The sequence below is a fragment of the Balaenoptera musculus genome, chromosome 2 (genome assembly GCF_009873245.2).
Source record: "Balaenoptera musculus isolate JJ_BM4_2016_0621 chromosome 2, mBalMus1.pri.v3, whole genome shotgun sequence".
Taxonomy (NCBI): Eukaryota; Metazoa; Chordata; class Mammalia; order Artiodactyla; family Balaenopteridae; genus Balaenoptera; species Balaenoptera musculus.
Genome location: NC_045786.1, coordinates 141,435,964 through 141,461,142, shown reverse-complemented (window position 1 = coordinate 141,461,142; position 25,179 = coordinate 141,435,964). Strand labels below are relative to the sequence as shown.

General features: G+C 35.6%; 1 protein-coding gene across 1 annotated transcript in view; it reads right to left on the bottom strand.

Moving 5' to 3' along the window:
- Positions 1–25,179, bottom strand: part of MPP5 (membrane palmitoylated protein 5) — a 103,154-nt gene that overhangs the window by 7,452 nt on the left and 70,523 nt on the right. The window contains 7 exon segments of the mRNA XM_036844044.1: positions 5,349–5,459; positions 7,163–7,365; positions 8,360–8,527; positions 10,815–10,886; positions 11,247–11,318; positions 14,189–14,372; positions 24,164–24,241. Of these exon segments, the coding sequence (XP_036699939.1) occupies positions 5,349–5,459; positions 7,163–7,365; positions 8,360–8,527; positions 10,815–10,886; positions 11,247–11,318; positions 14,189–14,372; positions 24,164–24,241 (888 nt within the window).

Here is a 25,179-nt window from a genome sequence, read left to right as displayed (position 1 = left end):
TGGAGGGGTATTAACTTCAAAGGGGCATGAGAGAACTTTTCTAGAGTGATGAAAATGTTCTAAATGTTGATTGGCATGGTGGTTTCACAGGTATACATTTTGCCAAAACTCACTAAATTATACAATTAAAATGCATGCATGTAAAGTAATCTCAATAAAGTTAATTTTTTAAAATTAGAAAACTATAATTTGAAAATCAAGCACATTGTATACTGCTAAAACATTGTGGTAACTGATTAAGTTCCCGCTTTAAAAACATGTATATATTTGACCCTTGAACAACACAGGTTTGAAATGCACAGTCCACTTGTACACAGATTTTTTTTTCAATAGTTAATACTACAGTACTACACTATCTGCAGTTGGTTAAATCTGAGGATGTGGAACTGCAGATATGGAGGGCCAACTATAAGTTACACGCAGATTTTCAACTGTGTGGAGGTTTTGGTGCCCAAACCCCACATTGTTCAAGGGTCAACTGCTAATAGGTATTCTTTCTAGAACTCACTCAATCTGAATTAAAAATAAAGTAGGTAAAAATATTAAAAATATTAAATATTACAATTAAATATTAAAATATCAAAAATAAAATAGGTAAAAAAATTCCATGAGAGCACTGGCAGAGATCACCAACCAAAAGAAAGTTGCTTAACATGTTTTGGAATGGCATGTGGCCCTTGGCATGGTACCAAATTCTTGCTGGAGAAGAATAACCTAACAAAAAATAAGTGTGCATGTCAGAAAATAGAAAATTAGGTTGAACAAGTAAAATGGATCCATTTTGGTCCTTTATGTGCATCCCTCTCCTGGAACCACTACAGTATTTCTGGTCTACCAAAGTAGGTAACTGGGCACCAAGTTTCATAGACTATCGATCTAGTTTTCCTTATTATATGTGATCCTCCTCAAGAACAGCCAGCAACCATGTCTCATATTTCTTTTTTTTTTTGAATTTTATTTTAGTTTTTTAATACAGCAGGTTCTTATTAGTTATCTATTTTATACATATTAGTGTCTATATGTCAATCCCAATCTCCCAGTTCATCCCACCACCACCACCTCCCCCACTTTATGTCTCAGATTTCTTTTGTATCATCTCAAGTGCTTAGGACAGCAGATACTCTGACCCCACTTATTTATGAACTTGCACTTGTGTTACAAAAATGAAAAATGAGTGAAACACTACTTTAACCAGCTGGCCTACTTAGCCTAAACAAAGCAACCAGAATTATGCTCAACACAAAGGAGAGGAAAGTCCCTGATGTCGAAGACACTGAAAAATACCACCTTCACATATAGACTGAATAACAAATGTTAGGTAGACCCAGAACAGAAAAAGATACCTTGGGGAGGAAGAAGGAGGGCTGGTGGGTGAGGTGAACAGTCAAGAATCAAAGACTTTTGAGGAGATTTTAGGGAGGAGTATTATTATGTGCTTTTATGGCTTTTAAGGAGATTTAAAGGCATAACAGATGAAACGGGATCTAAGTGATTCCTTTGTAAAATAGGAATTTTTAGGAAATCGGCAAAAAACAAGGAAGGGTATTTGTTACTTTGATATAGCATGTCACTTGACGGTTTTCATTTCATACATTTAAATAAAATGTCAATGCTTTCTGACTCATATATCAATATATTATCATTTAATTTTTAGTACTGTTTGGTATAATATGGACTAACTCAACCACATCCAGCATCTCAAATAATTAGCTGCCTGGGGCCTAGAGTCCTGGGCAGCCGCTGAGAGGGCCTTCCTGGCCTGTCGGTGCGGGCGGGCTGCTGCAGGCTTCTCCTGGGCGTCCAGTCCTGGTTGGCTGCGTGTGGTGGCCTGCAGGGCTCTGAGTGGGCAGGGGTCTACACCAGCGATAGCCTTAAAGGGAGGAGAACTCGTCAGGGACGACACTGCGCGGGTTAATTTGGGAAGTGATGGTTAAAGCTTCTGGCTTTAGACTCCTTATTTATGTTGTTAATTTTGATGGGGGTAGAGATGGAAGCTGGTCCCGTTAACAATGAGTTCTCAGTCTGGAGAGGAAAACAAATCAAGGTGAACTGAAGAAAATGAGTCTTTCCCTAAAGGAGACAGAAGATGGGGAAGATGAGATGTCAGAAGATAATGACAATGGCAGCAGAGATGAGGCTGTCGTCCCTAAGAATGGTAGGAAGGTTGCTACTGCTCCAGGAAATAAAATCGAAAAAAAAATTTCTGGCTCCCATGTTTGCTGAGAAATTAATATCACCACACAGGAAGGGAGCCACAGGGGCCAATTTGCCAAAAGACAGGAGGAGTGCCAAGCTCAAGGACCATGAGCAGAGACATGAGAACTCTGAGGAGGATGAAGAGCCTATGAAGAAAACACCTGATAAACAGAAGAAGGAAATGACCAAACAGAAGGCTTCCACTGAAACCAAAAAACAGAAAGTAGAAGGAGATTTGGTTAGTGAATTTTAAATCTGCTGATGACCAGGAAAAAGCCCTGGAACTTAGTGAAACAAAGCTCCTTGGATATGAAATTAAATTGAAGAAACAAAAGGGAAAGGAAACAAAGAAAGATCAAAATGCCAAAACACTTTTGATCAAGAACCTGCCTGACAAAGTCACTCAGCATGAATTAATAGAAGTGTTTTAGGATGCTTTTCAAATCAGATTGGTGAGCAAGGATAGGATGAGTGAAAGGATCGCCTATATTGACTTCAAGTCACAGGCCGATGCACAGCGAGCCTTGGAAGAGAAGCAAGGAACAGAGATCAGTGGGCTTGCTGTAGTTCTGGACCTTGTCGGAGAAAAAAGCCAAGGCCAAGATGAAAGAGATGGAAAAAAGAGCACTTGGAGAATGGGAAAACGAAAGAACAAGAAAGTCATGCATTTCAAGAAAAATGTGAGAGAGCTTATTTCTTTGTGGAGGTAAAAAATGTTCCTACATGTTTAATATGCAAACAAAGTCTGTCTGTGTCGAGAGAATGTAACCTAAAACACCATTATGAAAGCAACCATCATAGGAACCACGATGGATTTACAGAAAAGATGTGTGATAGAAAATTCAACGAACTGAAAAAAAAGACTGAAATTTCAACATGATTTGCTTTTGAACGTGAATAAAATAAGTGATGCTGCCATGAAATGTGGTTATGTATTAAGCGAGAAAATTGCCTGGTCAGCAAAACCTCTTGCAGATGGCGAGTTTATCAAAGACTGTCTGTTGAGTGCAGCAGAAATCATGTACCCTGAACAGAGACAAGCATTTGCCAACATAAGACTAACTGGTAATGCTGTTGCCCAGCACGTTAACAATACGACTGAGAACTTGCAGGACAAGTTGCAAGAAAAAGCTGAATCATTTGTGGCTTCTTTCCATTGTAGCTCAGGAAGGCGTGGATGGAAATAACGCCCCCCACGTAGCTGTATTTATTCATGGTGTCAATGAAACTTTTGATGTGACCGAAGAACTTCTGGACATGGTTCCCATAACAGGCACAACATCAGGAAATAGTTTTACGTGATGAGAAAAGTCTTAAAAAATTTAACGTGGACTGGTCAAAGTTGGTAAGTATTAGCACAGATGGTGACTCTGTGATGGTTAGTGTTAAAGAACTAGTTACAAAACTGAAATCTAAAGTGTCAGGGCTTTGCCAAGACAAGGAACTTAAGTCTCTGCATGGTCTCATTCTCCAGGAGTCACTTTGTGCTAAAAGATTAAAAATGGATCACGTCATGGACATAGTTTATACCATAACCTGGATACACTCCCATGGCTCGGACCACAAAAATCGGTGCTTTGTTTAATCAGTTAGACGCACAATATGGAAACATGTTCTGCTCTATGGAACTTAAGTGGCTGAATTGTGGTGTGGTCCTAAGGCAGCTTTTTGAACAGTTGGAGGAAATTGACTTTTTCATGTCTTCTAGAGGAAAATCTGTGCCTCAGCTTACGAGCAAAGATTGGGTCAGAGACTTAACCTTTTTGGTTGACATTATTATAACATATCTAAACATGTTGGATATTTCTCTGCAAAGGCGTTCACAAGTGGTGACACAAATGTATGATTCAGTTGGCTCATTCCTAGTGAAACTGTGTCTTCGGGAGACTCATTTGGGAAGGAACAATCTGGCCCACTTTCCTACGATGAAATTAGTTTTTGAAAATGAAAATGACAGCCTGAACTACATTCCCCAAATTAAAGAGTTGAAGACTCAATTCCAAAAAAGGTTCTCTGACTTTTCCAACTTTATGAGAATGAACTAATATTGTTCAGTTCTCCTTTCTCAATTAGTATTAATAATGCGAATAAAGAGCTACAAATGGAAGTTACTGAATTGCAGGTCAACACTACACTGAAAGCCAAATATGATGATGTTGGAATCCCAGAATTCTACAGATATCTTGGGAGTGGTTACCCTAAATATAAAAACCATTATGCAAAGATTCTGTCCATGTTTGGAAGTACTTATGTTTGTGAGTAGCTATTTTCTGCTATGAAACTAAAGAAAACTAAGTGTTGCTCAAAGTTAAAGGATTCAAAGATGAATTCTCTGCTGCATGTTGCAACACAAGATTCACAACCTCATGCTGATTGATATCTTGGGGCATACGAAAGGAATGCCAGATTTTGAATTTCAAATCTGAGGAGTAATACATTATGGAACTTTGAATAATTATTTCTATTTCCAAATTATATTTTTTCAATGCCAAATTTAAAGTACAATCTCTGGCATCATATGTTTGTACCTTATAACATATAAAATAAAATTTGACTATATTCTGGCAAAAAAAATAATAATGACTAAAAACATTTTTCCATTTCAGATCATACAAAAAGATCAAAGGCAGAAGACAAACAGAACATAAAATTTCAATGAGAAAAAAGAAGAGAAAAGCAAGAGGACTCAAGTTTGGCTCCTTGCATATGTGGACTATCTGCAGATAAAAGTGGGTAATCCCTAAGAATCTGCTGAGAATATTTGGTGTGGGGGGAGGGTGTTACCTAATCCTTGTTAGAAATAACATAGATCTGTGTGAAGAAGTTTAAGGAAGTTTTAAGAAATGCCAAAGATGTATGTATTACTGTATGTATATTATGGTAGTAATACATAAAAATGTGTGTATTACTACCATACATTTGGAGTGATAATAGGGAATGTATGCGGAACAACAAGAGAAGCCCCCCCGCTTTGGAGAGCTGCTGAAGTCCAACCAAAGGCAACTGTGGCAGTTTTGGGGAAAGTGATATGGCAGAAAGAATAATCAGTTTGAAAGCCTAAGCTGATGTAGTTTTTAAGCACTTTGACATATTAAGCCATGACTGTTTCATGTTACTTTCAATGGAATAGTATGACAGTATAATAACTTTACCTTTGGATTCTTGCCCTCTTTGGCCAATAATGCCCGAAGTCTTTCTTGTGAAGGGGGTGCGATGAAGATAATATATGGTTTCAAGTCTGAGTTCCGGAGAGTCTTCAATGACTGTAAAGAAAAGATAGATTTTAACCATTCAATATAAGAATATATTGTGTACCTATAACACACACAGAATATTGGCTTACTCTTTTTATGTAATGAAATAAAATTAATGAAGAATTACAACTATGTGATGATAAAATACCCTGCTAATAAGATCACACACAGATGAAAATAACCATATTAAAAATCCATTTTGAAGGAATTACAAATGAGCAGTCACCTTACCATGTGCCAGGGTCTAAATGCAAAAAGAATCAGAGAAAAACTTCACATACACATACAAAAGAAAATTCTGGAAAAGCACATCCAAGAAGAAAAAGCATACTGTCTGAAATAAGAGACTGTGGTTTTCACCTTGCCTTTGCATCAATGTATATCCCTAAATTGAAGCACTCTACAAAAATGGGGATTATAGGGACATGTCCTTTTCTATCTTAAAAACAGTAATTAAGACAATATGCTTAACTACTCTAAGTTCTTTGGTAAATCTGTTAGCCAAAATAATATAAAGAATTCTGAAGGAATTTAGTAAAAACATCAATGCTTCTCTTAAGTCTGATATTTATAATTGAAACAGCAGAGACTAATAAGCTCTTTTGTTCACTAAAAAATAAAGAAAACCTAATTACTATTTCAGGAAAGCCATTTTGGAGTCAATTCTCTCTCTCTCTTTTTTTTTTAAAATAAATTTATTTATCTTTGGCTGCGTTGGGTCTTTGTTGCTGTGTGCGGGCTTTCTCTAGTTGTGGCGAGCGGCAGGGGGCTACTCTTCGTTGTGGTGTGTGGGCTTCTCATTGTGGTGGCTTCTCTTGTTGTGGAGCACGGGCTCTAGGCACATGGGCTTCAGTAGTTGTGGCACACGGGCTCAGCAGTTGTGGTTCACAGGCTCTAGAGCGCAGGCTCGGTAGTTGTGGTGCACGGGCTTAGTTGCTCCGCGGCATGTGGGATCTTCCCAAACCAGGGCTTGAACCCGTGTCCCCTGTACTGGCAGGCGGATTCTTAACCCCTGCGCCACCAGGGAAGTCCCTCAATTCTCTTTCATATACATCTCTTTAATGACCACTGCCTATGTCTTGTGAGTTGACATACACAGTAGGTTCCACCACATTAAGGAAAGTTTTATGCTAAAGTTGTACAATGTAGAAAAAGAAAAAAAAAATTTCACAACAAACACAATTTAAAAATCCCAAATATCTAAAATTATTTTATTTTTAATGGAAATCTAAAAAGCAATTGTTAGTAATTTTTGAAGGTGTTCTTTTGTATGACAGATAATAGAACAGTGGACATTTCGTTAGATACAACCCAGCACTCATTATGATACTTGCTAATACTTGAACTATGTCATTTAAAACCATAAAAATGACCTCTAATTATTCTAATTTTTCTCATATAAGAATCAGGAAAGGGAAATTCTTTTACAATCTTTAAAATACTAAAGTACTATACCAGCACTACAGTTACTGTATTTTAAGTTTCAGAAAACATGTACATGTACATATATGTAAGTAGGGAATATATGTATTTTCCCCTCAGAGGAAACTGAAAGAGATTTAGCAACTTAAATTCGTAGGGAATCAGTGTGAAAAAACTGTATGAGAACTTAATTAGGTCCTGTGGTTCTTGGACCAAAATACAGTTTCCACTAAAAATTACTCTGTGAAAAATGTCCTCAAGTTCAACACCCTAAACCAAAACAGTTTTACCTGTGTACGAAGACTTAAAAGACATATTTTGCCCGAGTTGATCACTTGTCGTACAGAATCTATGCTGGTTCCATACAAATTTTTCTCAAATTCACCATGCTCAATGAACTTTCCAGCTGCTACGTCTGCCTCAAATGCCTGCCGTGAAACAAAGTGGTAATCTCTACCGGCTACTTCATGGTCTCGCCGACTCCGAGTTGTATCTAGGCAAACAAAATCAGGTAAAAATCACGGACGTGGATCAGAGTAAGGATGAGGGATAATTCTGCTAGTCAGAAAAAATGTTTATTTTGTAATACAAACTAAAAAATAATGAATTAAGGAAATGTTAGACCCCCATGTGTTTAATTTAACACTGACTGGTTTTATTTCTAGATTGAGAAATGCACAAAACTGTGTTTTTAGTATCTTAATAACCGTTACATTTAATATGTTTTATGCTTACACTCCAAATTACTTCATCTTGCATTTCATTTAAAATACTATCACTCTGGGGACTTCCCTGGTGGTGCAGTGGTTAAGAATCTGCTTGCCAATGCAGGGGACACGGATTTGAGCCCTGGTCTGGGAAGATCCCACGTGCCGTGGAGCAACTAAGCCCATGCGCCACAACCTACTGAGCCTGCACTCTAGAGCCCGCAAGCCACAACTACTGAGCCCGTGTGCCACAACTACTGAAGCCCATGTGCCTAGAGACCGTGTTCTGCAACAAGAGAAGCCACCGCAATGAGAAGCCCACGCGCAGCAACGAAGACCCAACGCAGCCAAAAATAAATATAAATAAATTTTAAAAGTAAAATAAAATACTATCACTCAGTTTTTCCATAAGATTAGGTACTATACAATCTTTAAACAGAACTTCTGTATTCAGAAATTAGGTCTAAATTAGGTCTAAATTTCTATCTTCTGCATCAGTTAAAAAAACCAGGAGCTGATTCCATACTGAGCAGGGCATTGTAAGATGCCCAAATTGAAATTCATTTAGAAAGTAATTAGTACCATACTCTTAGGAAAAATGTATATTTATCAAGAGTGACTATCTTTAATAGCAAACTCTCAAAAGATTTGGTTAAAACAAAGTTCCTCTTTCTTGGACAACACTCTTTTGATGAAATGGGTGGAAAACTTCCCTACACAGTTAGGTTCTAAGGTGGTAAGCTGAAAAGCACAGGAAAATGGGAATGCATCCAAACTTACGAGGAACTGCAGATGCAAAGCGGTCTTTCTCTTTGTTCATGAGCCTCTGACGCAATTCATTCTGGCCACAGTTCTGTGGACCAATCAAAATGATAGGTCGTTTCCTATTTGCTGGCTGATGATAAAGTGACATTTCCTCATAAGTTAAGATCTCTTCATTGTCATAATCTTTGAAAAAGAAAAAGTTAAGCCCTTCAGACGGAATTATTGCCATGTAATAAAGATATACTCATAGATCTTTCAAAAAATTGAAAAAAAGCGCAAGTTATCATCATTAAAAATGCTTAACTTTTGGGATCAAGATAGTAATAACCAGGTAGCATTATATCATGAGTATTTTCCCATGTCATTATATCCTTGCCAGGATTATGAAAATAAATCAAATAATATATTAATCCTTCTAGAAATGTTTATTGCTTCTCGTTTCATACTGTGTTTGAATGTTTAATACAATATAACTATACTGATTCATATAAAATAGCTAGTTTGCAGCCAATACTTTGACAGAGGGTGAGGCACCAAGGGATAAACTAATGAGAATAATATCTGTCATTTTTGTAAAATGGGGATACTAATACTTTAATTAGAGGGTTGGTTTAAGGAGAAGACAATGTATATGCTGAAAACAATACCTGGCATAGACAAACATTTACAAATAGTGCTGCAACTAGTGTTATCAGAGAAAGCTGGAATACTTTTCTGTGATCATATAACTTGAAAACACAGCATATCTATGCTATCCAACTTTCTACACTTATGTTTACTTTATTCTGGAATACTAATACTAACCTGAGATCATGATTCAAGAAGAGGTATAAATTATAACAGGTGGGGTAACATTCCTAAAGCCCATAATCCAGATGAAATCAGAGCTATCAAGTGGTAAGAACAAAGGCAGACAACTAGCGACCTGCTATCTTCTCAATCATATTACTTCACCTAACTGGGTGATGTGTAGTCAGACGGTCAGCTATAAGTTCCATGGGGGCAGGGGACCATCTTAATCTTGTCAGTGCTTAGCACAGAGCACAGAGCAGGAACTCAAACTCTAGTTGTTTAAACTCCAACTCAACCATGTATTAGCTGTAAGAACTTAAGCAGGCCACTTTCATATCTGAACTTGAATTCATTAATCTGTAATCTCAAGGAATTTATTTTGAGAACTAAATGGATGAAGGTTACTGCCCCTGAAATAGAAGTTATTATAAATGATAGTTATTAATAAAAATGTTAATTATGATAACAGCACTATGAACAGAAATGTAATTCCTTCCCTTCTCAAAACGCTTTTCCCTCTGAAAAATCTAAGTTCCTTCTTCTAACATGTACAATCAGACTGTGGAAGCATTTTGACTCACAGACGTAGATATATTATAACAGCTATTAGAGCTGAACCAGTTAATTTTAGTATATTTCAAAAGATAAAGAAACAGATATTAATCACTTACCCAAGTATAGAGGAAAAGATTAAAATTCCAATAAATCTTCTTAGCTACATAATCTATCAATTAGCATTAAGAATGTTTATTTTGGGAAAAAAAATTTTATTATAGTACATGGAATCTCAGGTTTAGTTTTGTATCAAATTTTCCAATAATCTATAACATTTTATTTTCACTAGTTTAATTTATGCCACGTAAGAAATTTTCAAGGTATTGAGAGAATAAAAATAAGCCTTATAAATTGTGTAAGAAGTTAAAGACTTCCTTTGCTTTATTATTTGGCTTGTTTCTAATGTGAATTAAAAGAAGGGGTAGCCAATTCTAAAGTCCATAAGGACCAACCAAGAAGGTAATGAAAGCACTAAATCAGGCTGGGTTTATAAAAAATTGGATGTGGCGGAGACTGCTGAACTAAGTAGGTGCCCAGTATAAAGGCAAAAGCCATCATTCAGGTCCAGCAGACCAGTGTCATGTGGGAATATGAGCCCAGTGTTACTAGAGCTTTTGATTTTAAGAGAAGCTACAACTTAAAAATTTTTTAATCTTAACAATAAATTAAAATAGAACAAAAAACTCTCCTGTGTGCCTGACTCAGTAAGCAGGCTCTATGGAATGGGTTGCCTTGGTGACATGAGTTACTGTAGACAAAATGTTCATTTTTTACTTAAAATACAGCTATATTGTTAGAATTTGTTAGAAACATGTATTAATTTTGCAAATAAAGAGTTTAAGTAGGAAAAAATTTATGAGGAAACTATCAATATAACACTGTACATGCTAAATTGTACTATAATTTTTATACCAGTTTTTCTCAGAATTTAAAACTGTGCATTCCTCATAGGATTCCAAAAGAAAATAATTTCTGCTAAATGGCTTTATTAAGCACACATGTTACATTAAGAGGCCAGGACCAGAAATAAAATTCCTAGAAAATATCAATTTAATTTCTTTCAAGTGTTAGATATGGACCTCTTTCGGATATAAATACAACTATATCTGAGAGTGGAACTTACCATCATTTTTATTGGCATTATATAAAACCTTTTTCCTCTTCTTTTTATTCTTCTTTGCACACCATAGTTTTCCTGTTGAGAATCAAAAACATAAGTATAAATGTGGTATTTGTTTCCTTGAATAAAGCTACATATTTCAAATAGAAGAACTCAAATAGTTTTAAATTTAAATTTATAGACACGTGTTACATTGTTCATAGAAGAACTATTTTTCAGAGAAGTAGTTATAATTTTCCATTAATCTCACATCAGAGACAGATAATCTTTAATACTTAAATCCTCTCCTTCCTTTACAGTCCTAAGGTAATCAGTTTTGCTTCTCACATCACTCTTGCCATGAATACATCTTTCTTGACAGTTCTGATACGTAAATCTAAACCTGATTCCAGAGGAAGACCCAAGAAACCTCAATGTCAAATATAAGTGTCCAACCTGATTTTTCTGGCTCCTTATCTTCTTCTATGGTTTGCTTCATGGCTTCCCTTTGCTGCTGAAAGCTTTTCCCTAATAAGCAGAAAGGAAAAAGAGTAAAATAGTTAAGTCAAAAGGATAGAAGTATTTTTTTTTAAATCAAGGGACAACACCAGAAGTAACTCTTCATTTATATTCCCTTCTAAATCCTCCTGCCACCACATGAGAGTATGTCAACTATGATTATAAGCTCCAAACAGTTAAAGTATTAAGTCTCAACCTTGCTCTCAATCAATCCTAGAACATGTATTACTGGACTATATATCATCTATTAGAAAAGATAAATAACAAACCAGTGCTAGAAAATTTAATAGCTCAATTTTTACAAAGTTTTCATTTAGCATCTACTATGTGGAAAGCACTGTGCTGGATGTTACAATGGTTCTGATCATTTGAATTATTGCAAATCAAGCAAATTAATTCTAGGAGTTAACTTTCCAAAATAATATGTAAACATTCACCAGTTTTTGATTCCAAGACACCATTCAACATATTCCCTTGCATTTATCATTTTCAATCCCTCTTTTTCTTTGTATGTATGTATAAGCTTTAAAGATTTTTCATTTTTACCTTAAGCTACCCATGATACAAATAAATGAAAAACCTATTACGTTTTTCCTCTCCGGATTAAGATTTTAATATAGGAGGCTTTCAAGGTTTCTGATTTTCATGTTCTTTTCAGACATCTACCTTAGAATCAAATGTATTTTTTTTCTGAAGGATAAAAGTGGTTTTAGTTAGAAAATTCTGAATTAGAGTTCTACTTTTATATTTAATTTTTATATTTAATTCTTTCCATTTCAGGCCAGAGATTCTTAAAAATCAATAAGCAAATTCCATCTATGTCGGGATAATCTGTTGAACTTAGTGCATTTTATAAGAGCACAAGCAAAAACAGTATTGAGTTTGATATATATAAAAAGCATTAAAAGAAATCAAGTTATCTCCAGAGGCTGTATAGATTGTGTTTCTAGATAAAACAAGTAGCTATGACTATAGGGAAATTTTTAAGAGCATTAAATTTTTTAAAAAAGTATTTGACTTCAACAGATTTAGAAAAAAAGAACAAAATAATTTAAATAATTTACATATTAAAATGTTTTAAAACATTACAGTAATGTACTGCTATGGCACATTTTTATAGTACACACATATGTAGACTGTTTTTGAAATAGAAGCAGACATTAGTGGGAGATGGACATTATAACCTCTTAGAAATCCTTCTGACAGAAAACTGTCAAACTCAAACTAATGTGGGTCTATTTATTTGTCCTATAAAAAGACTTACAAATGATACCATTAAAATTTCCTTGATTTATCTATATATTTTCAGAAACTCAATGTAATCAATCAGTCAATAGATATTAGTTCTAAGTATTTATGGGCTAAAGCTGACATGGTGAAAGATATCAAATTGATATCTGGCACAAGCACTATGAACCATGATGGCTGCCCACTACCCCAGGATTCTAGAGGAATGCTCCTGTAACTGTTACTGTGAAGAATCAAGGGTATAGTATCATCCTCTGAACTTAATATAAGAAGCCCATTCCTCCTTCCTTGATATATGAGCCAGTATACACAGAATCTCCAGCTTTGGGGTTTTAAAGCAGATGATTTGTGGCTGTAACTTTATTATACACATAATGTATTACTTGTAGTCACATTCATCGTAAGCCAAATTCTATAGCCAAATCTGTTATGCTTAAAATCTTAAGGTTTAATAGGAGGTATAATCCCTAAAAAATGTTATAGGCAAAAGACAAAGTTTGGAAGAGTTTTTTTAAAAAAAAAAGAGCCTTAGAAGGTCTAATTCAGAAGCACCAGTTCTGGCAGAACTATTTTTAAAAACCACCTATTTATTAATTTAGCAGATACTGCCGAAATTTAAAAGAATAAGTAAGATGTAGTCACTGGCCTAGAAGTTTACAAACTGAGAATATACGGTACAAAGTACTGTAATAGACAATTCCATGTAAGTATTATAAAGTAGGGCACACACACACACAAAAATACATATTGTTTTAATGTATAATTAAAGTATTAACAGATATGCTTTAAAGTCAAATATGAAAGAGAAGCTTATCTCAGTGCCTTATACAGTGCTGATATAACAGTATTTTTTGAGTGAATAAGCTGATGAATTATCACTTTATTCCCATTTCATCATACTGTAAGTATTCCTTTGCCTTCACTAATATCTTATTATACTTTCCTTGGTTCTGTTTCCCTCATTCCACCATACCCACATCCTGGGAACTGCAGGAACAATCTGTAGGAAAAATTACATCTATACACTTCATTCCATTAAGCATCATCTTCACTCTTTAGAAGAAATATGTTCCCTTAATAATCTTAATGTCCAATGTGAGCTAAAGTTTTATTTTAGTATAGTCTAAATTAGAGAGTTTTCTTCAATGAAAAGTTGGGGGCATCCTATTTCCACCCTCAGATATCTTAGGAGAGATAAATTCAGTAGTCTTACTCTCCTGATTCCTTATAAAGTGATGCATCTTAACAAATTCCTATTTAGATATCAAGTTTGATGCCCCAGTTGATGATAATCTCTTGTTAACAGTATAAGTTTTGTTGCCTTGATGCTTTTGTTGTTCAATACAAGTTTTGTTGCCTTGAAAACAGGGTAGTCTCAATGTACCTACAGTGAATGTAGCACAACATGGGATTGGCTGACGAGATTATATCGCAATTCCATTCTAAAGCCCAACAAATTGGTTAATTTATATTCAAGATACTTATGTTACAGACACAACATAAAAATCAATGACGTGAAAAAGTAATTACATCATTTTTTAAAAGGCATGAAAAAGTGAGTTTTCCTCTTTGAAGATTTGTATTTTAAATGTTTTTTTAAACTTTGTACTTTCTACTATACTGTCTCTTACCTGGAACAAGCCCAGCTAGAGGCTGATTATCTTCATCCCCTTCCCTGTAGGCTTGCCACCAATTTGGATCTTCTTGACTGATTACATGAAGTATATCCCCTTTTTGAAAAGACAGACCTAACTCTCGACATGGAACATAAGGGTCATCTGAGGGGTCATAGTCAAAATGAGCCTTTACATGGATCTAAAAGATAAAAAGGGTAAAAGTAAAAACAACAATAATGAAATGGCAACACACAATATTCAGCATAAATATAATTAAAATGTTACATTTTTCATTAGTGCAAAGATATTATGAATTGAAAGAAGGGAGGTTAGTTTAGTAACTGTATTTTGGGAGCAGAATTTTCCCAGACTCATCTGTTTTCTTCAGTTAAGACAGTCCTGTTGATTGCAAACATGTACAAGAGTATGCAAAACACTGCACTGTTAGCTGCTAACAAGCTGAGGTGCTAAGGGGCCTCAAAGGTTTGATAGAAGCAGAAGGAATGTAATACAGACTCCCTCCCCTTCCATTCCTGACCTGTGAAAACAATGACTCTGCAGTAAGGTATGTAATTTCTAAACCACTACTACCAGGAAAGGTAGACTGTAAACCTCACCACATCTGTCATCTAAGCAGGTGAGTGTCAGTTTCCCTGGAGCCATCATCCCTTCTTGACCACACTGTCAGTGCGACTGTGCCTTAATCTCTTTCAGAGTTTCTTCTAAAGGGATATGTTCAGGTTCATAAATAATGACACCCTAAACTGCTAAAATTATCTAAATCAAGTTTATAATCATTCCTATTGTGTTCTATACATAGGCTTTATTACTAGTGGTACAAGTTAAAATTTTTGTTAACTGTGTTTTTGCATATCCAAAAACGGTTACGCTCTTAGCACTAAAGGTAAGAATTCACATGAACCTTACTGAAAGCTGTTTTTTCCGATGCTGTTTTCTTCAATATACTTCTATAAGATAAACAAAGTATTCTTACTTCTTAGGAGGTATAAAGGAATTAATATTCTCTTTAACCCCTCTATCTGTACTTTTTATCCAAGCTGGTCAAATGGCATGTGGCATTTCCAAAATCTGTAAAAAGCCCATTTTCATCTAACAAAATCCTACACCTATATTCAATGAGTTTTTCTGCCCCACATAGGTTATATTTCAGGTTTGGGTTCAGTGAGCCAGGTACTTGATTGACAGCCTAAGAATTTTATAATTCTGAGTCCTTTTCTATCCAATTGTTATTTGACTTTCCTTAAGCCTTTTACCTTAACCATAATTGAGGCCACCAATCATAAAGATAATACTGGTCTGCTTCAAAAACTATTTTATGAGAAAACACTATCTTTTTTCAGCTCCTGAAACACTTAAAAAATTGACTATTCTCAATCAATAATGAGACTATATGAAGTTTGATAAAATACATTTTAAGTGATATATATATAATACATATCCCTCCATTATAATAACCAAGAATCCTCATGAAAGCAACAGTCTCTTTCAGAAATTTTGTTTGAAGGTATCTTTAGATAAAGAATACTGTATTTTTTAATTTCAGAAAAATATTTTACTGCTATAAATAGGAAACGAGGAAATCTAAGTCTCAATATACAAAGAGCAACACTGAAGTAAAGCAAGTGATTCAGTTAAAAATATAGAACTTAAATGCTAGTCTGCTTTTTGGGGGGTAGCTTTTCATTGATGTACTACGTAAGTTCAAATAGTACACAAAATCCTAAATGTATAGCTCAATTAATTTTCATAAACAAAACAAACCTGTGTAACCAGCACCCAAATCAAGAACCAGAATATCACCAGCACCTCAGAAGCTCCGCCTCACGTTCCTTTCAGTCACTAGCCATGCTATGTCCTCCAAGGATAAACATCATCCTGATTTCTAGCATAGATTAGTTTTGTCCTCCAAGGGTAAACATCACCCTGATTTCTAGCATAGATTAGTTTCCCTGTATTTTACTTCATATAAATGGAATCACATAGTACACACTCTTGGATTAAGTATGTTTAAGATACCTCACTCAATTTAACAGTGTTCTGCTGCATTCCAACTGGAATGTGCCCTAAACAGCCTTATTCTTGATATGAAAAACAGACTTCTTAATAAAATCTTGAAAATTTTGTCAGTTAAAACCAAAAATGAATTTTAGAGAGTTATACAGGGTAGTAGTGAGTCAAAACAGTTGAGAGACTGGGTAAAAAGACTATAGATACAATTTTGTAATCCTGGCATGAGAAGTCTCGAATCTATAGGATGATTAAAAAAAAAAAAATCTCTGCTTGAGTACCATCCCTGTTAATCAATAATGCTTCTACATCTGTTTAAATTGTTGCTTTTTAGTCAAACAATCTTGGCAATCTGAACATGAAATTATAGGCATCATTTATGGTGGTGGAGAGATCATTTTATTATCAGGCTTTTCAAAGATCCATGAAATCAGACTACTTGTCAGCCTGATTGATGATTTTATCAAATCACTTTCTGAAATCAATACCCAGCATGTTGTTTTCAAACTGTTTTGCTCAGAACACCTGCTAGGATGTTTATTAAAAAACTGACTTCTTATGCCACGTCTCAAACTTTCAGACTCTGTATTTTAATTAGGTTCCTTGGATAATTGTCACATACATGCTGTTTAAGATGTACCCTAAAATCTCAGGGAACTACTACCCTGAGGGAAACTAAATAGACCAGTGAGGACGCTGTACCTAAGTCTATGACCTTTGCCAGAGGCCAAACAAAATCACCCAGAGATGCTTTTCTCCCTACTCTGCTTAGGTTTTACCTCTTGACTATTCAGATTTAGTTGGTTTGGAATGAGGCCCCTCTTTGTGCAGGCTGGGAAGAGGAGTAAAATTGAGAGCAAAGTTTATTTCATATCAGGGAAATTAACCATTTGACTGAGTAAAAGTCTGAGTACTGACTTGACATGTACTATGTGACTTCTATCTATATATAGGCATACCTTGTTTTATTGTGTTTCACTTTACTGCATTTTGCAGATACAGTGTGACTCACTTTACTGCCGTGGTCTGGAACAGAACCTGCAATATCTCTGAAGTATGCCTGTATTCCACTGCAATTCTGATCAGCTCTAGAAGTTATCTCTAGCAATCTTTCCTCTTCAGCTCTGTTAGTGGCTAATTTATTTCCTTGCCCAGTGTGACTCACTTTATTGCAGTGGTCTGGAACAGAACCTGCAGTATCTCTGAAGTATGCCTGTATTCCACTGCAATTCTTATCAGCTCTAGAAGTTATCTCCAGCAATCTTTCCTCTTCAGCTCTGTTAGTGGCTAATTTATTTCCTTTCCCATACAAAAGAAAACAGAGTCCTTTTTAAATGAAGGAGAGATGCCGACCCCTATAGGAAAGCTCCAGGGTTTAACAATGCTGTAGTATCAGTATGATGTATCTGACCAAAACAATGTTTGATTTCTAATCCAAACAAAATCATCTGTTTAAATTTTAAATTACAGGGCTGTTTAGACACAATTATCTTCCAGTCCAACATTTTTCTCCTTGCCCCTTTTTTTTAAGCACATGTAAGCTATTCACATTTGAGGTCCTAAAGATGGGAACACGGTAAAGGAATAAGAATTCATTAATTTATTTACATCTTTCCTAAGGGATTCAATGCTCAAAAATAACTTTTCCTTGTAATTTTTATTTCTGTATTTCTTATTATACTAGATTTATCTCTAACTTTTAAAATTACTTATGGAAGAGAAAATAGTGAAAGTGTGTCTTATTTTGTCTTTGGCCTAAACTTTACCATAAGGCAGATTATAAAACTAAGGGCAGCATCAAGAAAAGCCTTTGCAGTGTCAAGCAACAGTTTTCAAATTCCTTCTCCTCATCCTGAGATTCCTCCTCTCCGATGCCCATTCAAGAAGGAATATCTTTATTATTTGTTCTCTTCCATTTTTAACAGGAGACATTTGGGATATCTGTGGGGCATCCAGTTAATGGTTAGTAGTAGTAGGCAGACAAAAATACGAGCCTTAGGGTAACAGCAAACTTAATAGAGCAACTGCCCTAACCTGAAAGGGAATGTCCATCTAATATACCGTACACTGAAATTTTCAATATTTTTTCATCTTCTGATAGAATATTTATAAAAATTTTATTGCATTATAAAATTCCAGATCTTCTTCCAAATGAGAAAAAATTAAGATGAAAATTATATTATACATTTTATACCTCTAAGAGAAAAGTAAGTATACTGGATGGCAGTGGTTCTCAACCTTTCCTTTCAACCCAGTTATCTTCATAGGCTATGAACAATCCTTAACCTATCATTGTTTAAAATCTGTAGAATTTGTTGCAAACAAATAAAGTACATATAAACAGACTGCTCCCCTGACCTGATTTCCCCACAATAAATACAACTATGGCCCAGATCTCTCCTTAGAATTCCAAAATGATATATTCTATTCTATGCATTCGATATCTCTACCTGAATGCCTCTCAGGTATCTCAAATCTATAAAATAAACCTTTGGATTTTTCTCCCCAAACCAGTTTTTCCTCCACATTTCCTGTTAGTAAGCACCACCACTATCCACCCAGTTGTTCGAGCATCCTTGCTTCTTCCCTATCCTTTACTCTCCACATTCATTACAAGGTCCTGTCATTTCTACTTCAGAACATAGCCTGATTCATATTCTCCACTGCCACTGCTATCATCGAAATTTAAAAGTCAACATCATACTTTATAATCGCTTCAGCAACAGTTTCCTATATCTCCTTGCTTCCATTATTGGCTCTACTAATCCAATTTCCACCCAGCAGCCAGATGTGTTTTGTTTTTAAATACAAATCAGACCATGTTACTGTATTTGAAATGCAAACTCCCTGCCATGGCCAAGAAGACTTACTTGACCTGGCCCTATCTACCTCTCAAGCCTCATCTCTTAGAATTCCCTCCCCACCTTTCTACTCCCCTACTTTGCTCCATTCCTACAGGCTTTCCAAACACAAAGTTCTTTAGAAATTATACCTGAAAGCCCTTCTGGTAATTAACAGGCCTGGCTTCATCTCATTCTACAGGTCTCAGCTTCATGTTGCCTCCTCCAGGAGGCCTTTCCTGCCAACCTTATATAATCAATCCACCTCCTTTTATTCTCAGTGTTCATATTCTATTGATTTCCATCTTATCACTTACTGCAAACTATAATTAATGTCATGTTCATTATTATAAAGCTAGCACTTATTAGCACAGTGCCCTAGTACACAAAAGGGATCAAGTAGATATTCATTGTGAGGAAAAAAATTATTTGGGGCCCATAATATTTCAATTATTAATACCACTGGCCTAGTGGTTAATTCTATGGTTTGTATCCCTGAACTGTGATTTTAGTATCCTCCTAAGTCTTTAAATTCCCCTAAAACTACATCTTTCTCCCATACTCCCAGCCCAGACCCCCAAAATCAAGAGACTTCAGTCATGCTCCCAGCATTATTAGAGTTATCAAGTCTCCTACAGACAGAAGAGATCCTACCTCAATTTCAAATACTAAAGTCTCATAATATGCTTTTATTGTACTCATAATCCAGACTCACTATCATATCATATAGCTACTAACAGGTTAATTCACCCATAGTTACAATTTTCTACCATGGTATTGTAATTATTTTCTTTGGACTGATAATAAACAGTAATACAGAAACCTTCTAACATTTAGTAGCTTTGTGGGACAGTACCTGGTATATTACACAGCAGTTAAGAGCAAAAGTTCTGGAATAGGCATGGATTCTAGTCCTGGCTCAGTCACTCACCAATAGTGGGCTTGGGCAATTAACTTGACCTTTCTAATTCTAGTTGCAATGTTTGTTAAATGGGAATAATAAAGATAGCTATACTTAAAAGGGATACTATAAGGATTAAATGAGATAACACATGTAAAACAATTAGTATTGTGCCTGGCACAAAGTAAGTAATCATAATAACAGCTAACACTTATTGGACAACCAATAATCTCTGAATCTTCTAGTGCATAGTCCATCACTAATAACTAGTGTGATCCCCTACATTTCAATTTACTCCTGTTTATATTTGGGCATTAGACTAGACGAAAAAAGTGCCTTCGGCTCAAATATTCTATTTCCTCCCTTCAATATTATTTCAATTATATTGTGAAATAATCTAAAGTTTTACACACTTCTCTGGGAACTCCAACTTTTCTTTTAGTCAATGCGGGGAGAAGGTAACTGCAGTTTAAACAATGCATATGTTTCCTCGGACAAATGTGCCAGTAACCTAGGAAGCTAAACTACAAAGGTGTCAAGACTTTTGTCCACTGCAATCAATGGATCAACCCCTGGCTGCTATGTGTGATACAAAAGAAACTTACCAAATAAGGGAGTACTTCTGACACAGCTTAGTCTTGCCATTTGTAATGTTATAATTCAGCAAGTGATTATGATGGAGTTTCAGATAACACCTATTTTGTTATCTTAAACGCATGTTTCTTTCTAACATCACAAAACATACATCAGAAAGATAACCTTTTGTTGCTCTTACTAGATCCTGACCTGTACCATAATTATGCTTAATAAATTGGTTCTAATTAAACTCTAATATGAAAAAAGATATATGCACCCCAGTGTTCATAGCAGCACTATTTACAATAGCCAGGTCATGGAAGCAACCTAAATGTCCATCAACAGATGAATGGATAAAGAAGATGTGGTACATATACAATGGAATACTACTCAGCCATAAAAAAGAATGAAATAATGCCATTTGCAGCAACATGGATGGACCTAGAGATTATCATACTAAGTGAAGTCAGAAAGAGAAAGACAAGTGCCATATGGTATCACTTATATGTGAAATCTAAAATATGATACAAATGAACTTATTTACAAAACAGAAACAGACCCACAGAGGTAGAAAACAAACTTACGGTTACCAAAACAGAAAGGGGGTGGGGGAGGGATAAATTAGGAGTTTGGGATTAGCAGATACAAACTGCTATATATAAAATAGTTAAACAACAAGGTCTTACTGAATAGCACAGGGAAAGATAATCAATACCCTGTAATAAACCATAATGAAAAACAATATGAAAAAGGATAGATATCTGAATCACTTTGCTGTACACCAGAAACTAACATAACATTGTAAATCAACTATACTTCAATTTTAAAAAATGGTTATTTCTTAAAATCACTAATCCCATATAAAATTATTCTGCATATGCCAAATAAAATTATGATATACTATCACTGTTTTCCTTGCGGAAATCTTCAATGTGAGCATTAATAATAGTAGTTCATTTCAAACCTGTTTAAGTTTGATAAAAACTTTACAAGAGATATTGCAATTGAGAGTTCTTCTCAATGAAAGGAGGAAATGAAGGGGAAAAAAATATTGCACACCATTTCTATTTTGAAAACACCTCTACCCATCAAATGCTGTATTCTAAAAGGGATAAGCCTAGCATCTTTTCTTTTCCTTTCTCTCCCTTTCTTGTTAAAGTCATATAAGTAAGCAAATATTCCAACCTTCTTCTGTTGTGTCTCCTCACACTGCATAGCTACTTTTGAAGTTCAGGGCTTGTTCATAGGAGAGATATGTGGAAAAGAATAGTGCACTGAGAATAAGGCTGTTGAAATCCAAAGACAAACTATTTCCTCATTTCTCTTCCTACAAAGAACTTTAAACAGAAGGAAGGTTGCAAATGCAACATTGACTTCCATATGTTCCAATAAAGGGAAAAGATGGAACAATAGCCAAAATATAAAGCATAACTGTGATGAAATATTAAGAAAAAAATTAAACTGTGTTCCCTTTCAAATTGTTATGCTTGTACAAAAATTAAGAATAGTAACAGATGCAATACATCAGGCTACCATGTTAATCCAGCACACTGAAGTCTACGACTTTTTAACAGCTTTATTGAGATATAATTCATATGTTATACAAGTCACCCATGTGTACAGTTGGGTGGTTTTTAATAAGTTTAGAGTCGTGCAACCACAAACAATTTTAGAACATTTTTATCAAAGCCCTACTGACTGGGAATCACTCTTATTCCCTCCTAAATCCCCACCCTTTCACCTAAGTAACTACTAATTTACTTTCTGTCTCTATGGACTTACCCATTCTGGACATTTTATATAAATGAACCCAATACACGGCCTTCTGTGAATGGCTTCTTTCACTTAGCATAACTTTTTCAAGGTTCATCCATGTTGTAGCATATATCAGTACTTTATTCCTTTTAACTGCCAAATAATATCCCATTCTATGGATATACCATATTTTGTTTTCCATTCATCAGCTGGCAAACATCTGAGTTGTTTCTGCCTTCTGGCTGCTATGAAAAATGCTGTTTTGAACATTCACGTACGAGTTTTTGAAAAGAGGTATGTCTTCAGTTCTCTTAGGATCTATACCTAGGAGTGGAATTGCTGGATCATATGGTAATGAAGTCTTTATGGTAATGAATTTTTTACTATAGCTAGAGTATTTAACATAACGAGCAATATACATTCTAAATTAAGAGTTGTGCATACTTTGTAAAAAGCACTTTTTCCCACTACACTAAGCATATTTAAGTTAAATAAACCCACCTATTCTGACAGAAAAAGACAAAGTTGAACATTATAAGTCATAAAAATTCTGAAAAAGAAGTATTTTCTATTTTTTTTACTTTTCAGAGTTCACTAACTTTGAAATATTAATATGTCATATTTATTTAAATAAAGTCTACTGAATTTACCTGTGTTTACTTGAGTGCAAGAAATATTTAGAGTGACATTTCTGATGCTCAAATGATAAACATCGCTGTGCATGTTTTTGTTTGAGGTTTTCAATTCCTTGGTATTAATGAGCTGAAAACTTATATCCACACAAAAACCTCCACAGGGGTGTTTGTTCATAACTACCAAAACTTGGAGGCAACCAAAATGTCCTTCAGTAGGTGTGTGGGTAAACTGTTGTATATCCAGACAATGGAATATTATTCAGTGCTAAGAAGAAAAGAGCTATCAAGCTATGAAAAGACATGGAGGACTTAAATGCTTACCCCTAGTGAAAAAAAGCCAATTTGAAAAGACTGCATACTGTAAGATTCCAACTATATGACATTCTGGAAAAGGTAAACCATCGCAGTCAAGACAGTGTGGTTGCCATGGGTTGGGGGGAGGAAGTGATGAATCAGCAGAGCATAGAGGATTTTTAGGGCAGTGAAACTATTCTGTACGTTACGATGGTAGATATATGTAATTATACATTTGTCAAAACTCATAGGATGTACAACACCGAAATTGAATCCTAAAGTAAACTATGAACTTCGGGTAATAATGAAACCATCAATTCACCAATGTAACAGATACACCACTCTGGTGTAGAATGTTGATAGCAGGGGAGATTGTGCATGTGTGAGAGTGGGAATTACGTGGGAACTCTGTACTTTCTGCTCAATTTTGCTGTGAACCTAAAACTACTCTTTTTTTTTTTTTTTAATTTTTTTTTTTCTGGCTGCATTGGGTCTTTGTTGCTGCACGCAGCCTTTCTCTAGTTGTGGCAAGTGGGGGCTACTCTTCGTTGTAGTGCACAGGCTTCTCATTGCAGTGGCTTCTCTTCTTGCGAAGCACGGGCTCTAGGCGTGTGGGCTTCAGTAGTTGCAGCACACGGGGTCAGCAGTTGCAGCAGGCGGGCCCTAGAGCGTGTGGGCTTTAGTAGTTGTGGTGCGCAGGCTCAGTAGTTGTGGCTCGCGGGCTCTAGAGTTCAGGCTCAGTAGTTGTGGCACACGGGCTTAACTGCTCCGTGGCATGTGGGATCTTCCCAGACCAGGGATTGAACCCGTGTCTCCTGCATTGGCAGGCAGATTCTTAACCACTGTGCCACCAGGGAAGTCCCCTAAAAATACTCTTAAAAAATCAAGTTCATTAATTAAGAAAAAAGTAAACAGTAGCCATCAGAAAATAAATAATGAACATTAAAAAAAAATCACTTACTACTGTTTCCTTAGCAGGAGGAGGCTTGATCTGTTGACTGGGAATCAGAACAAATGTCAAAGTACCATGCATATCAGACTGTAACAGAAAAAGTACATTATTTTAAAAAGCTGTATTTATGAAAATCATTCCATGATCTTATGATCAATAGTCCCTAAACTGGACTATTCTGGAACCCCAAGGAGACTTAAAAAAAAAAAATTGGAAAAGATGAATCCCATTTTATCAGGAAGCACAAATTATGCCTTTCACGGACTCCATTATAGAGCTACCCAGGAATATGACATTCTGCAATTTTGGTCCTCTCGTCCACTGGGAAAAGCCACTTAGCCCATAAGTCTTGGGTTTTTGTCTTCCATTAAGTTTAAGTTTAGGAAGATTCCACAGTAAAGGACTGGAAGATACTGCAGCACTTCTGGGTTATCTACTCTGACATACATCGATTTTAATACAGTAGAATTTAAAATAGTAATTTTACTAGGATTAGAAAAGCGATGCAAGTACACAAATATTCTTACTTCCCAGATGCTTTGTCTCTGTCATTCAATTTTATAACTGTATCGAGTCTTACTGCTAGCTTCTCTATTATTTTCCAGTACAGTCGGCCCTCCATATTCATGGGGTCCATATCTGTGAATTCAACCAACCGTGGATGGAAAAAAATTCCAGAAAGTTCCAAAATGCAAAACTTGATTTTGCCACCTGCAAACAGCTATTTACTTAGCATTTACATTGTATTAGGTATTATAAATAATCTAGAGATTATTTAAAGTATACTGGGGGATGTACATAGTTTACATGCAAAAACTATGCCACTTTATGTAAGGGACTTGAGCATCCATGGATTTTGGTATCCATGGGGGCCCTGGAACCAATCCCCCATGGATACCAAGGGACAACTGTACACCACTGCCCGCCTTGCTCAGCTACCTCCAGCCTAGACAGTAATCACACTTCTGGTCCTGAGATAGCAGGGAGCAGTACTCAATCTAGAGACAGCAGCCAGTAAAACAAGG